Source organism: Chanos chanos, chromosome 8 (genome assembly GCF_902362185.1).
Source record: "Chanos chanos chromosome 8, fChaCha1.1, whole genome shotgun sequence".
Classification (NCBI taxonomy): domain Eukaryota; kingdom Metazoa; phylum Chordata; class Actinopteri; order Gonorynchiformes; family Chanidae; genus Chanos; species Chanos chanos.
In genome coordinates this window covers 1,308,333-1,324,368 of record NC_044502.1, presented here as the reverse complement: position 1 = coordinate 1,324,368, position 16,036 = coordinate 1,308,333, and the positions used below count along the sequence as shown (strand labels likewise).

The 16,036-nt window shown below is 47.2% G+C and overlaps 1 protein-coding gene across 1 annotated transcript; it reads right to left on the bottom strand.

Moving 5' to 3' along the window:
• Positions 1-1,941: 1,941 nt before the first annotated feature.
• nrbp1 (nuclear receptor binding protein 1) lies at positions 1,942-14,123 on the bottom strand. The gene is made up of 18 exons (XM_030781799.1): positions 13,391-14,123; positions 11,709-12,052; positions 11,297-11,419; positions 9,613-9,714; positions 9,246-9,335; positions 8,155-8,195; positions 7,622-7,716; positions 7,363-7,446; positions 6,914-6,972; positions 6,715-6,813; positions 5,751-5,883; positions 5,554-5,641; positions 5,333-5,383; positions 4,874-5,009; positions 4,273-4,326; positions 3,978-4,041; positions 3,804-3,859; positions 1,942-2,125 (listed from the first exon to the last, which is right to left on the bottom strand). The coding sequence occupies exons 2-18, from the start codon at positions 11,979-11,981 to the stop codon at positions 2,030-2,032; spliced, it is 1,644 nt and encodes a 547-aa protein (XP_030637659.1). The 5' UTR covers positions 11,982-12,052; positions 13,391-14,123; the 3' UTR covers positions 1,942-2,029.
• Between the last annotated feature and the right edge of the window lie 1,913 nt (positions 14,124-16,036).

The following is a 16,036-nucleotide window of genomic DNA, read 5'->3' as shown; positions in this document are numbered from 1 at the left end:
TATGTTCTGGCGTTAAGCGTGTGCTCACTGGCTCGACCAGACGGTCCGGTCTCTCTGCCCGGTGGCCAACCTGACGGCGAATCACAGCGGCAGTGACAGCCCAGTCTCCATGGCAACACTATACACAGATAATCATGTGATACATGACCTATATTTGACCTCTATTTGACCTGGAGTGTTGTGCTGCCAAACACAGACCCAGACTTTCGACCAGCAGTTTGGTTATGCGCTCAGCCTTCCCCCTAAAACTATTATTCAAAAAGGTCATGATAATCTGAGGTGTTTAATGGACAAGAACTCTGAATGTGTGTGTTTGTGTGTGTGTGTGTATATATATATATATATATATAATTATGAAGCAGAGACCAGTCATGCAGGCTTAAATCAACGGAAAGAGTTTTTAATAAACAAGAGTGAAACAGATCTGTTACAGTCAGCAGCAGTGCAAATCAGAAACTAACCGGACCTCGCCACAATCCTCCACCGGGCTGGATCAGAAACTAACCGGACCCTGCCGCAGACCCTGCCGGGCTGGACCAGGACCGTGGTCACTGATCTCATCTGATATTTCAGCCTTGTTCTGCCAAACATCCCCAGGGAGAAGGAAACACAGCCGCTTCCTGTCCAGCAGAGAAACATTTCTACTCTGGAAACTCAAAAGTTTGAGTTGAATAGACTAACAGGCCATCAACATGAAATTTGTTTTACACCTAAAAAGACCTCGTTCTCTCTCTCTCTCTCCCTCTTTTTGGTCACTGCAGTTCTGTGAGAGAACATGCAAAGCTCTGTAGTCCAAAGGGAGCATGACGTCTTCCATCTACTGTGCAAACAACATGAGTCATACATGCAGGTCTGAATCTACACACGACCACCGGCACCGTGCTCTTCCTTTAGACGAGAGCATGAAACAGACGTGAGGAACTGCAGAGCCAAACTAACGCCCGCACGAAACCAAACTAACGCCCGCACGAAACCAAACTAACGCCCGCACGAAACCAGTGTGGACTCTTTAACCCTACAAAACAGGAAAACCGTGTGCATGTTTAACCCCCAAAAAGGCACATACTTACACCCCCTGTGTAAATGTGTGGATAAAAGCCCAGGGTTATGTGAGGAGGACGAAATAAGGGGGGGGGGGGGGGGGGGGGAGGACAAATCAACCACTCGTGTCTCATAAACCACTGAGGATGAAAGAGTTAAACAGGAAAAAAAAAACAAACGTAAAAGAGAGAGAGAGAGAGAGAGAGAGAGAGAGAGGGCTTACATTCATAAAAAAAAAAAGAACCAGTCACTACATCTCCGAGAGTCAAAACACACTCAGAACTGGTAGACACAGTCTGTAGATAAATAAGCCATTTTCCTCTCTGCACCCTACTCCTCCATCTCCCTCCTCTTCACAGTCTGGCCTACAGTGGTCACCCTGTGGGAGTCCCAACACCACAGCTCACATTTCGTATTGGCAAGAAAAGAAATAAACATTCAAAAGAAAACAGGAAATGTCATAACATGGAGGTTTAAAAAAAGAGAAGCCAAACACAGAGGTGTGGAGAGTGGCACCTCTCAGTAAGAGAAACTCGTTGAGTAGAGGAAGAGAAACCAGAGACAAACGTCTAGAAACTTGTTTACAAACCAACAAGCACACAACCTCAGATTCTAACCCCTCCCAGATACTGACCAAAACACTCAAAGATCCAAAAACAAAACAGACCAAAACAAGAACAAGAAAAACAGCTGTAATACTGACTTTAAATAAATGTATTCTTTTTCTTCTTGTAGAAGGAGAAGCAGACAGCTACATGAAGGAGAGAACAGAGATCTAAAGACCAGGCCCCAGTCTGTGCCTCCAAACAGGGTGCAGACAGACAGACAGACAGACAGACAGACGGAAGGCCTCTCCTCACACTCCTGCATGTTTTTTTATCTCTAACCCCCCCCCCCCCCCCCCGCGTGACAGACGACTTCAGTGAGTCCAGCATGTGAGGAGAAGAGACAGGGAGACAGGCGCAGGGCGGGGCGTCCCAAACCGTCGCTATGACGACACGGTGACGGGGTTCAGGGATCCGTTGCGGCTGTAGAACTTTGAGAAGGCCTCCTCCAACACAGAGGTGAGGCGCGGCTGGTCCCCCTAGAGCAGGAAAACAAACAAACAAACAAACAAACATTTAGAGTGCTAGGCAACCAGTAGAGGAAGCAAAAGACAGAGGAGAGAAGCGAGAAGAGAGCCCCTAAGCTATGGCGCTGGAGAAGACTCTCCCTGTGACCAGTACACTGCACTCAATGTTCAGATAAGAACCAGAATACGAATAAACCAAACAGGGCTGAGCTTCTGTCTGAGGGTCTGACCTGAGCCGCAGACAGTAAAGGAGGAGTTCACAGACGGACTGAGTGAATGAGAAGAGAACACAGTGACCTGACTCTGACCTCTCCACAGCTGCACTGACTGACAGGGAGAGCAGGGCTAATGTGAGAAGGCGGTTTAAAAGGTCCTTTAAAAGCAGCGGCTGATCCGTCTTCTTCACTGTACCCAACAGGGCAACAGACCAGGGACATGCGCTATGAAAGCAGACCGGCAGTCACAACCTTTTACTAAAACGCTCTACAGCTGGTGAGTCAGCTCCATTAGTGCAGTGACTCAGTGTTCCAGTTCCATTTTAAGGTCAGCTGTGACTCTTACAGCACATTCCCAAAACAAGTAGCATGTCAGGTCCACCCAGCTGTCAATCACTGCTCTAATTAACAAAGGCAAAGAATGTCTCACTGTTAATCAGCTAATTAACAATGGCTAAGCTAAGCTGAGCTGTCCATTACTCATCTACCAGAAACTCAGCCTCCATCGCCACGGTCACGAACACACTGTCACCACGGTCACTAAGACACTGTCTGGATCTGTCTGTCACCACGGTCACTAACACACTGTATCTGTCTGTCACCACAGTCACTATCACACTGTCTGTCACCACAGTCACTAACACACTGTCTGTCACCACAGTCACTAACACACTGTCTGTATCTGTCTGTCACCATGGTCACTAAGACACTGTCTGTATCTGTTATGGTCACTAACACACTGTCTGTATCTGTCTGTCACCACGGTCACTAAGACACTGTCTGTATCTGTCTGTCACCACGGTCACTAACACACTGTCTGTCACCACAGTCACTAACACACTGTCTGTCACCACGGTCACTAACACACTGTCTGTCACCACAGTCACTAACACACTGTCTGTCACCACGGTCACTAACACACTGTCTGTATCTATCTGTCACCACGGTCACTAACACACTGTCTGTATCTGTCTGTCACCACGGTCACTAACAAACTGTCTGTCACCACGGTCACTAACACACTGTCTGTATCTATCTGTCACCACGGTCACTAACACACTGTCTGTCACCACGGTCACTAAGACACTGTCTGTATCTGTCTGTCACCACGGTCACTAAGACACTGTCTGTATCTGTCTGTCACCACGGTCACTAACACACTGTCTGGATCTGTCTGTCACCACGGTCACTAACACACTGTCTGTATCTGTTATGGTTACTGACATACTGTCTGTATCTGTCTGTTGCTATGGTTACAGACACACTGTCTGTATCTTTGTACTACACTATGGTCACTAACACACAGACTGCCTGTATCTGTCCATCTCTGTGGCAGCTGATAGGGCTGTCTCAGTATTAATAACCTCATGATTTTTCTCAGTGTGAAATGTAAACATGTCCCAGGCCTGACCTGAGCGACCTGGGCTTGTGTGTGGTTAAAGGTCAAAGGTCAAAGGTCAAAGATCATGTCTCACCTCGCTGACGAAGCCGAGCTGAACCAGCTCCACGGCGAGCTCCTGCACGTTCTCATCTTCACACACACACAGAGAGGAAGAGACAGGAACAGTCAGGACCAGAACCAGAACTCCACATGTCTCACTCACAGTCTCAGATAACAGCACACAGAGGAGGAAGGAAATGGAACTCACTGGGTAACAAGTCACAGCTCAGATGTCTGTTCAGCTTGTCCTCCAGCTTCAACAGCAAAGTCAGCTACAGAGAACACACACACACACACACAAAACACACTGAGAAAAGAGAACAAATACAACAGACAGAGAGAGAGAGACAGAAAGAGACAGAGAGAGCGAGAGAGAGAGAGAGAGAGGGAGAGAGACAGAGAGAGAGAGAGAGAGAGAGACAGAGACACAGAGAGAGAGAGAGAGAGAGAGAGAGAGAGAGAGAGAGAGAGAGAGAGAGAGAGAGAGAGAGATGTAGGCTTACATGATGTTTGGCACCCTCCTCCACAGGCTCAATGTTACACTGCATCTGAACAACCTACAGAGAGAAATGGTAACATATTAAATGACCCAGTCAGTGCACGTTTACATATTAACACAACATCAACAATCACTACCATTCTGCCAACTCAGGACACATGACACAACACAACGCTGATCACAACACAACGCTGATCACAACACAACGCTGATCACAACACAACGCTGATCACTACACAACGCTGATCACAACACAACGCTGATCACAACACAACGCTGATCACAACACAACGCTGATCACAACACAACGCTGTCCAGAACTGGTCCTGTCCACGGTCAGAGAGACAGCTCAGATTATTTTAGATTACTGCCTGAAATGATTCTAATACACATCCGTTCTCATTACTGACTGAACTTCTACTCCTTAATCTTCCAGCAGGGCAATTACAGCAGCCAAGACAGATAAACATCCACTTAAACAATGCACCACAACGCAGAGAACACTGAGCTGTATAGTGTCAGGTGACACACACTGTGGGTTAGCAGTCTGAATCACGGCCGTAGCCAGGCGCAGACAAAGGAAAGGTTCTGGTCTTTTCTCTCACCTTCCTGGTCTCCAGTTCAGCGGGCTCGGGCGTGGGCGTTTTGACCGAGGGGGGGACGATGGGGGACTTGACGGCCTCCTGCTGAGGCTGCTGGGGACAGGGCATCCCAAAAGCTGTCAGAGGGTAAATCCCGTTCCTGTAAAAGAGCACAGCTGCCCATCACACACCATTCCCAATCTCAGATTAGACACAAACCCACCGCTGACCACACTCAGATTAACCTGTTCAGAACTTGGCGGGAGGAAATGTTTTTTGGACAGAAAGTTTTTCATATTAAATCTACTGCTTGAATCTGACAGTGTTCCTGTGTCAGCATTTCTGGCAGGGACGACTCAACAGGACAGGTGTGTGTTCGGACCTGTACGCCACTGCCTCCACAGACAGAGTGTGTGGGGGAGAGAGTGAATTCAGGTAAACGCCAGAGTAAACAGATGACTGAGAACAAAGGAAGACACTCACCTCACGTCCTCCAGGAACTTGTCTAGCTCCAGAGCGGGAAACTGGGAGAGCCTAGAGGAGAGAGAGAGAGAGAGAGAGAGGGCTTTAGATTGGGCTCTACAGAGGGGTTCCTCCAAACACTCATTCCCAAATCTACAGTCCAGACTGCTCCTAAAACACACACGTCAGAGACGCTTCACCTAAAACACACATGTCAGAGACGCTTCAGCAGGGAGCCTTACTTCATCTGTATGTCCTTGCTCTCCATAATGACCAGGTTTGGGTCCATGTTCTTGGTCAACTCCTCCAGAGCGTTTTCGGGAATCATGTCTGCAGTGCAAGGGAGACAGCGGCCGGTGAGGTTTCTCACAGACACAGAAATCTCACACTCTTGCCTTGTAAAAGGTGTTCTTTTGGTTTTGTGGTGTCTGGGACTCACGCTGGTGACTGACGATGCAGTGTGCGGCCAGCAGTTTGAGCAGAGGAACCTCAAACAGGGCCTGGTGGAAGAGCAGCTCCCGCGCCGTGGGCCTCCTGCTGGGGTCCACCTCCAGACACTTCTGAATAAACTCCTGCCAACACAGACACGCCATCAGACGCATGCAGGCACACACACTCGCTCAGACACACACACACACACACACTCTCACTCAGACACACAGACCGACACACACACACACTCACGACACACAGCCAGACAGACCCACACACACACACTCACTCACTCACTCAGACACACAGACCGACACACACACACACACACACACACTCACTCAGACACAGCTACAGGCGCATGCACACAGCGCACACACACACAGACACACAGACAGACAGACAGACAGACAGACAGACCGACACACACACACACACTCACTCAGACACACAGACCGACACACACACACACACACACACACACACACTCACTCACTCACTCACTCAGACACACAGCCAGACAGACCGACACACACACACACACACACACACACACACACACACTCAGACATAGCCTCAGAGCTGGGTTACACACAGCCATGTGCGAATTCAGGATGGCAGAAACTGACATGTCATTGGCTTAGGAGTCACATATTCAGTCTACTGCGCTGAGATCAGTGCCTGCTGGAGACACTCTCAGGTCACATATTCAGTCTACTGCGCTGAGATCAGTGCCTGCTGGAGACACTCTCAGGTCTGAGGCACCCGGTGTGTAACTCTGTCTCCATTATACTCAACAGCATTTGGCCAACGGTTTGAAAAGAAATATTTTAAGCAAACTTCAGCAGTTTCTTTTTTTTTTTTTAAATCAGCCTGTCATATTCAGTCATATTCAGTGTACATAAACCCAGTCAGTCTGTGTGAGAGAAACCCAACCCAGTGTCTCAGAACCACACAGAACCTAAACATACTCTCTGCAGAGGATCCTCCAGAGACTGGATGGCACTGTTAATGGCCTCCTGGGACACATACGAGGACTCGCCGTTACTCTGGATCTCCAGCACTGCCATCTGAAACAGACAGACAGACAGAGAGACAGACAGAGAGAGGATGAGTGTAAGACAGCCTCAGCGCTGTCGTATGATATGTGGGCAGTGTGACAGGACTCACCTCTAAGGCACACATTCCAAACGAATAGATATCCACTGCCGTGGTCACGCTGGCCACAGCTACAGGGCAAAACACAGCACAGATCAACAGCAGTTCCCTCAGCAAACAGCTTTCAGACAAACAACATCACACTCATTGTCCACACGCACACAGACGCACACACACACACACACACAGACACACAGGCACACACAGACACACAGGCACACACAGACACACACACACACGGGCGACCGTCTGGAGTCAAAAGGAGACATGTGCTTGATGAACCGGCTGAGCGGTGAGAAAGTCAAATCAAAAGCCAACAACAAACTTTCAAAAGTAACGCTTCATTACTGGACCTGTGTCAACAATTCACAAAACAAACGCGTCACCATATGAACCTTAAAAATAAACACAGGCCCTGGTTCTCCCTGCCACCTCCCTTTCTCGGCCGACGAGAAATTTACCTCCGTATTCTGGGGCAAAGAAGTGCAGACTCTTCTGCTCCTCCCGACAGGTTTTGACGTGATTATTAATGGTGTCTGGAGCAACTGGAAAAGACACACCAACACATTCAGCATGAGGGGGAAAACAAAACTGCATAGACCGAATGAATGACTTTTAGCGGTTGACACCATTAGAATTCTGTTGTATTACACATCACTTCAGACTGGTATTTGTGATTGATTATTTGTTTATTGTTTTGCTTGTTTGTAAGACAGGTACCTGAGCCGATTTTGATGAGGCCGTTGTGCTGGATGAAGATGGTGTCACAGGTCAGGTTCCCGTGAATGATGGGGGGGTCACAGGAGTGAAGGTAACTGAGACAGGTAGAGATCAGAGATCTGTTAGCCTGTGTTGTGTTTTAACTGAGACAGGTAGAGATCAGAGATCTGTTAGCCTGTGTTGTGTTTTAACTGAGACAGGTAGAGATCAGAGATCTGTTAGCCTGTGTTGTGTTTTAACTGAGACAGGTAGGGATCAGAGATCTGTTAGCCTGTGTTGTGTTTTAACTGAGACAGGTAGAGATCAGAGATCTGTTAGCCTGTGTTGTGTTTTAACTGAGACAGGTAGGGATCAGAGATCTGTTAGCCTGTGTTGTGTTTTAACTGAGACCAGTACAGTTGACAGCCTGGATCTGAAGCCAGCAGTGTCAAAGGATTGATACCCAATAACCTTGCTCTACCATGGGCTTATGAATCAAAACATGACTAAAAAAAATAACAAAACATTTAGGCAAAAATGAGACATGGACTCACCTCAGAGCAGATAAAATCTGGGTACACCAGCGTTTCCACGCCTGAAACAGCAAAACACAGACAAGGGTCACTAAACGACATCAGAGGACAGAGTCGCCCAACGACATCAGAGGACAGAGTCGCCCAACGACATCAGAGGACAGAGTCGCCCAACGACATCAGAGGACAGAGTCGCCCAACGACATCAGAGGACAGAGTCGCCCAACGACATCAGAGGACAGAGTCGCCCAACGACATCAGAGGACAGAGTCGCCCAACGACATCAGAGGACAGAGTCGCCCAACGACATCAGAGGACAGAGTCGCCCAGTGACATCAGAGGACAGAGTCGCCCAGTGACATCAGAGGACAGAGTCGCCCAACGACATCAGAGGACAGAGTCGCCCAGTGACATCAGAGGACAGAGTCGCCCAGTGACAGCTGAGGACAGAGTCGCCCAGTGACAGCTGGCTGGCTGAGAGCAGACTATGGTGGAGCTGAGACGAGCTGTTTGAGGAGAGGGGAGTTTTAGACGGACAGGCTGCAGACATTTTCAGCCCCTGGATCATCCATACTGCCTGATTAAAATTCCTGGGGTCATATAAATCTTTTTTTTTTTTTTCAATTTAATGTGTTTGCGAATGTGGTGCATGGTGTCTGAGGAATGATTAACCAGATTAACGTGAGCAGACTATGGTGGAGCTGAGACGAGCTGTTTGAGGAGAGGGGAGTTTTAGACGGACAGGCTGCAGACATTTTCAGCCCCTGGATCATCCATACTGCCTGATTAAAATTCCTGGGGTCATATAAATCTTTTTTTTTTTTTTCAATTTAATGTGTTTGCGAATGTGGTGCATGGTGTCTGAGGAATGATTAACCAGATTAACGTGTAGTGACTCTCTCCCCTCTAACACAAACCCCCTCAGAGTACAACTACAGATCGAAAAAAAAAAAATCTGAGGGCAAAAAGCACACAGCAGTGCAACACAGACATCGGCGAATTCACCAAAGGGTCGGCAACACAAGACGGGCCTACGAGACGACCCTTCGTCTGGTTCCACTGACGTCGGTCACATGAACTCAGAACGCCCTGGACTCTGTGCCTAGACTTACCTTTTCATTCATGGTCTTGTGGTTTTTCTTGGTCTTCTTCAGAAACTGCTTCAAGCTCCCTGAGGACATGTACTCAGTGATAAAGATCACCTGTGGGCCGAATGAAAGGGGACATTTTCAGGTGACGGGGATTAAACGTGTGGATCACATTAGAATGGAAATGTGAAGTGCTGTGCAGATGTTTGGGCAGTAGAGGGTTTTGAACAGCAGCCTGAGGGGGCGATGCAGGCCCCCTCGTTTTTCTAATACGAGTTTTACTACTCCCACAGGAGCGTACTGTACTGGGTCCACACACACACGACGTGTATATTAGTGTTTGTGTCGGTGCACAGACCCACGGCAGGTTCTGGGCCTTAACAGTACTCACCCTGGCCCTGTTCTCCTTCACGTCAGCCCAGTACTTGTGAAATTTGACTATGTTCAAATGTTCAAGCTGGATCAAGTTATCAAAGACTGCTTTCACTTTTTCCTATGAGAAAAAAGGAGGGAAATAGAGAGAGGGAGGGAGGGAGGGAGGGAGGGAGGGAGAGAGAGAGAGAGAGAGAGAGAGAAGGAGGGAGAGAGAGAGAGAGAAGGAGAGGGGGTGATGACAGCATTCAATAAACAAATGAAATCATATCAAAGGAAGAGTGGAACAGAAATGCTTCCTTATGGTCTAATATAACTATAGCTCTAGCTATTAGCGATCACTGAAGGCTAAACACATTCTGAATTAAAAAGAGATGGCTGCTCAAAAGAAAGAAAGAGAGAAAGAAAAACACACGCACACACACACACGCACACGCACACGCACGCACACACACACACACGCACACACGCCCACACACACGCACACGCACGCGCACACGCGCACACACACACACACACACACACACACACACACACACACAACCCACAGCCATGTTTTGTTCTGTGAAAGGAACTTCATTTTTGCTTGAGTGAAGAAAAAAAAAACCCATGAGCCTAAAACAGTAAAACAGCTGAGGGCTATTTTTCAGTCATGGAGAACTCACACAAGATCACTCGCACACTCTTTAATCCAACCACACAAACACACATGAGAAACAGACGGTCGGTCTGAGGTGAACAGAGAATGAAACTGGGGGGATTCAGGTCATTAGGTGTCAACAGGAAAACTGCCAGCGTTACTTTCCCTCAAAAATAAACGTCCAGACTGAGACCTGCTCTAAAGTGAAGGTCCTTCCGCTGAGTCTGAGGTGGTGGCTGGTTCGAGGAGACGAGGCCAGGCCGAGTGTCTGGTCAGACAGACGGCTTCGGCTGGGCCGAGCGCGGGGAAAAGCGGCTTGATCAAAAGATTCACCGAGACAACGCGCGGCGTGGAACACGTCCAAACGAGAACCAAACGGACGCTTTACAATCTGACCGCCCTCTCTGTGAAGGAGCGAAACCATTACGCAATGACAACAGACGCTGTCATATTCCTGAGATTTAAACCAGGCTGTCTGAGAGAGAGCAGCCCTCTTTCTTCACACTCTGGCAGAGACATGTCTGAACACCGTGTGGTAAGGAGCTTACAGCTAAAGAAGAAAAGGCTAAACGCTAATTTCCCACAGCTGCTCTGGAACTTCAGCTAACAGGGCATACCACACACTCAGAACTTGTGCTTGTGTGTGTGTGTGGGTGTGCACACTAAGAATAATCTCTCAGCGTTCACAGAGGTTTGGTTAACATGCACCGTAACACACCCAGGAGAGAGCCTGACTGTTTAGGAAACAGCAGCTGTGATAAAGCATAGGCCGTGAGACTCTGATACATGCAGCTCACACAAACAATGCACTCAGGCTCTGTGTTGGGGAAGGTGTGGGTGACTTTCGTTCGTGGCATAGTATTCTTGTCATATTAAATGCTTCATGTACGACATGCCTGTTAGAACCCGACTCATCCCTGACGGGCTCTCTGCTTGGAGCGGAACTCCTGTAGTTTGGTACGGTGGAGACAAACTCCTGTGGTTTGTTATCATGGAGCCTAACTCCTGTAGTGTGTCTGAGGTGGGTCATTCCTGCTCTGGTTTGCTTCAGGGTGGAACTTACCTCCTGAAGTTTGAAGTTTTTCCTCTCTGAGAACATGACCTCATTCCACACGACCTCCACCCCCTCCTCCGTGTCCATGGCTAAGTACGCATTGTCGATGCCTGGAACATTCCGCTGGTTGACCTGCAAAGACACGGTCGTTTTATTTTAAAAAATCCTCTCTGAACAGAGAGGGCTGGATGAAAAATGCATTAACTAAACACTTTCTGAAATGTTCTCAGCATCAAGAGGAAAAGGCTGTTTCCCTTCATTCACGCTGGGGGCCATTCATGATTTCAATTCACTTTACTTGGTATGAGTCATATCTTGACGCGGTCAGATGGAAAGCTTAAGATCGCAGGTGGTGTTAGGACACCCTGTGAACCTCCCCATGATTAAAGGAGCCCATCCTTTTCTCCTCTAAAGCCCTTACCTCCTCTCTGCGCTTCTGCCAGCGCCCACACGGGCTCTCCTCCAAAATCTCAGACTCATCTTCACTCTCCTCCTCTTCGTCCTCGGTGGCTGCCGTCGCCGGCGGTGACTGCGTTACGGCGGACACGGGCGGGGACACGGAGGACACGCCCTGCCCCCCGGGGGCGGAGGAGGCCGCGGAGTCGGGCTTGCCGTCGAGCGCGGTGGCGGGGGCCGCGGCAGAGGCGGGGGCCGCTGAGGGGGCGGGGGCCGCTTTTCCTTCTCCCTCTGACATGTCTCAGGACAGCCTCCTCTCTGCAGGCCTGAGGAAGGCTCACTCACACCACACCGGTGGCTGGGTGAACGCTGCGAGATACAAAAAAAAACAAACCCAAAAAAAAGACAAAGTGTTTGTATGTGGTCAGTGATGAGACAGAACCGTCATCCGCTGTGGCTTTGATGTAAAGTTTTTCACAGTGAGGAAACATCACATTGCTCAGTTTCATTTATGCTCATACTGTTCTTCTTGATTTCCTCACAAATAAACTTCCTGAAACTAAATTTTGACTGAAGGATGTAACAGCTGACGCAGGCAGGAGTAAGAACTCGTTTTGATGTCAAGTGGTTTAAACATTTAACAATGAATTACTAATTCAAAAACATAATCTTCGCAGCACGGTTAGTTTAGCTATTCTATCTGATTACTGCCCTCGCCAAGATGGCATTGTACCACAGAAGTGCGTTCAGAGAAAGAATACTGTCGTTGCTCAGCCTGAAGTAGAGCCGTTGGCGATTAGCTACTTGAAACGAAACAGGCTGTAACAAACGCTGAGCCAACTGGCCAAGACGGTTACCAAAAGCCAGTCTGAGATCTGTTCGCACAATGCTCAATCGAGATTTGTCGCTAAAATCTGATGTGTATGACCGATCATATTCGATTTTGCAAGTGACCTATATTCCAGTTCAGGGAAAACCGGCCTAAAAACGTGCCGCATGCGCATGTGAACAACAACAAAAGATAGTTGAAATGTACCAGCCCAGCATCGAAGGCCGACACCACTGACATGACTACTCCTGCGCTCCCTAATTGTCAGAGAAGGCCGCTAGCGAAATCAACCAGTTCACGATTAAGACAAGAAAAAGCCCAAAACTAACTTAAGCTACGTCACAAATCCTTTGTTTTCAACAATCCCGACAACACGAAATTTTTGCAGCAGTAACAAAAAAATGGACGCGTTAAAAACCGAACTGGTGGTTTTCACTCAGAACTCATAAAAGATTAAACGGGTTGGTGACACGCCGTGGACTGATAATGTGTGACACCAGATGTTTCTTAGTTGTTCTCACTCTTTGCAAACAGGCGATCTGTGTCACACAGGAAGGAAAGATCCGCGATTATTCATTTTAGCTGAGGCGAGAACAAAACGCAATTAATTCTGGATACCTGTCTAAGGATACGGCAGCTAATATTTAGCTTGCCTAGCAATGTTAGCAAACTTACAAATCACGAATATTCCGTCTGCATATTATCCCATACTACTTGTAAGTGAAGGCCTGACTATTTATTAACGGAAGAATATTTTTCGTATTCCAGTGACAATAATAATAATAGTACTGCGATAATATAACTGAACATTATAACGACTAAAACGCAAGTATCGTCAGAACGGAGGCAGTTAACAAATACTGAATTGCTGAACTTACTGTATTTAGTTGCTGATGTGCGGTGTCGCCAGCTTCGCAGGAGGCGTTTGCTGTTAGCGAGATCGGCTGTAATAAATCCAAGCGGCTGTGATAAATCCAAAACCCGACAGAGCGCAACAACTGTGAAAAAACACGGTAATCTGGTGCCAAACGCCTGGATTTGACGAGATTTCTAATGCCAGCGTGTCACACGTTAATACAAGTCTCTAACCGATGACGGTATCCTTAAGTCGGTAACTTGAAAACGACACAGACTCCCTAGCTAAAGCTAACAGATGAAAAAGAAACAGACAGGGCCGTGATAAGGCAATACTTTACAAGCTCTACTACTTTGACTAATATTACCGCGGAACCAAACACCAGCTTTGTCAAGGAAAGATATGTACATAAAGCAAATAAGGGAACTAAAAACGAAAAGCAACTGAAGCGGTTCGCTAACCTAGGTTCACTGCTTCAGCAACACCGTCCAATAGGCTATCGTAACTGGCTAGCAGCTGGCTAACTAGACGACGTTCAAGCTGGCTGTCTACCAAGCTAACTAACCTATCGGCTATCAACTCGAGTGAATATTAACAACCCTTTCTTCGTTACAAAAGACAAGTTATCAAGGTAAGAGGATATATACTCGTTTTAAAAACCGTTACGTACACACAACTGTTCTCCACGGCCCTATCTGTATTATAACAATTCAGTTCTAAAATGACATTACCACGATTGAAGTGTAACTAATGGCGATAAGATGCCCTAACATAACACTACCGATGGTAGCGCCTGCGTCTCTGAGCAAATCTTTATTTTCTTCTTTCTGAAACCGTTACGAACATGGGGAGTGTGTCGCCACCTATAGTGCGAGGGGTGGAATGCCATCCAACTGAATTTGCAAATGTACCTACGCGTGGCTGAGGGCTCAGTTGGTTTTCCAGTGCTTCAATACAGCCACGTTCTGTCTTTAAAAAAAAACTTTCCCTCTACTGTTTTCTATCTATGTCGTAACCTATCGCTACTATTTTGAAACACTGCTCATTTTTAGTAATGGCTGGAGTCATGACCTCAGTGACAGAAATAGGCAAAAATAGAGACAGTTGTCAAATTAATAAGAGGGGGAGAGAGGGACAGGCCAATCACCCACAATTTTGTAAGTTTGGCGCATCACATGACTATCACATTGGTCAAAGTGAGAGAGTCTCACCTTGTCAAAAACCATTTAGAGCACAGTGCTACTTACCTGACTCTGTCATACACCTGTCTTAGGAACTACAGCCAATTTAGTCACCTAGGAAACATAGCTGATTGTGTTTGTCCTGTCCACAGTCAGCCAGTGTGCCACTTGGGGAGTGTGAATGTCATGTGTAGGACCAGTGCACTGTTAGACAATGCCTCAGCCAAACACACAAATGTAGATCCCGATACAGTTCCCTGTCGACCTCTCAAGTGCCGAGTGTGCAGATACATTCTCCACTGTGGTCAGCGCAGACAGCAGAAGCGTTGGAAATGCTGAGATGAAGTTGCAAAAGCTGCAGGTGACATGGGAGGAGTCCCCTGTCCTGGGCTGCAGGCTGCTCTCGCTGGGCATGTTCTCATTCTGAGGGACTCTTCAATGGATGCAAACATAGCAGGAAATATTCGTAAACATTCCTCCGTTTGAGGTGTCGTCAGTTCATATTTATTTTAGCAGACAACATGGTTCAGTGGGGTCATGTACTGTCAAATTCATTTCTGTTCATGCTGGTATTGTAGGCTCCATTAACACATTCTTAATCGTGGTGTAATTTCTCAGACATGTTTCTAATAATTATTTTCATAGTTTCCCTGTACACATTATTGAAGCTTTAATTCTCTGTAGTTGTGTGGTTATTAAAGCAAGGACGTCCAGTAGAGTGCATCCTAAGCTAACCTTTTTAAAAAGTTCACCCTTCCCACACTGGAAGACTTTTCATAGCCGTTCCTGGCATAGCCCAAATGAGTTTGTTCTGTCCCCAAACCGCAACCCATTCTATGAATCCAATACTTTATGACTCTATGAGCATGCAAACAGGCTGCTGGAGTTAAAAGACCCTGACTTTCTTACCACTAATCCACGATGCATGTGCTTCCCTATCTGATTCTATAATATACTGCCAAAGCAAGACACAAGATACTGATTATAAACTCTGTAACCTGATAATGGGTATTTTTAACTCCTCTCTCTGTTTCAAGGCGCAGGAGTGAACAGAATTTTGGTAGCATTTAAATAAGGAGGACAAAGAAGCCAGGAGAGGTTGAGAATAAAGTCAGAAAGTCCAGCGAGGAGAGCAGTCCAGGATACATTAGGACAGAGAATACTGACTCAAATGTAGCCAAGGTAATCACCTCTGAGAAATAAAGTTTACGCAATCTGGAGATTTTGTCTCGAGAGAAATAATGACGGAGTGAAATGCTATAAAGCAAAAGTGTGAGAACTGTGTGGTGGAGATGTTTACTCAGACAAGACCTGTTTGTCAATCCAGTCCCTTAGAAACCAGTTTGGTTAAGAGTGGGAGGGATAATCCAGGATTTGAGGAATGACAGGCGATACGCTTTGTTTTGAAAACCTGCATCTTTTAATGGAGCGTGCATATGGCTCTTCCCAAACCTCGGAGCGTTTACGGCTGGGCGGCCTTCGCAGCG

Excerpts from the sequence above, each read along its gene's own strand:
- nrbp1 (XM_030781799.1), bottom strand. The coding sequence starts at position 11,981 with ATGTCAGAGGGAGAAGGAAAAGCGGCCCCCGCCCCCTCAGCGGCCCCC. Across the intron at positions 5,884-6,714 it reads TGGAGGATCCTCTGCAGAGA|GAGTTTATTCAGAAGTGTCT; the intron begins GTATGTTTAGGT and ends CTGTGTTGGCAG. Across the intron at positions 4,327-4,873 it reads CTGAACTGGAGACCAGGAAG|GTTGTTCAGATGCAGTGTAA; the intron begins GTGAGAGAAAAG and ends TTCTCTCTGTAG.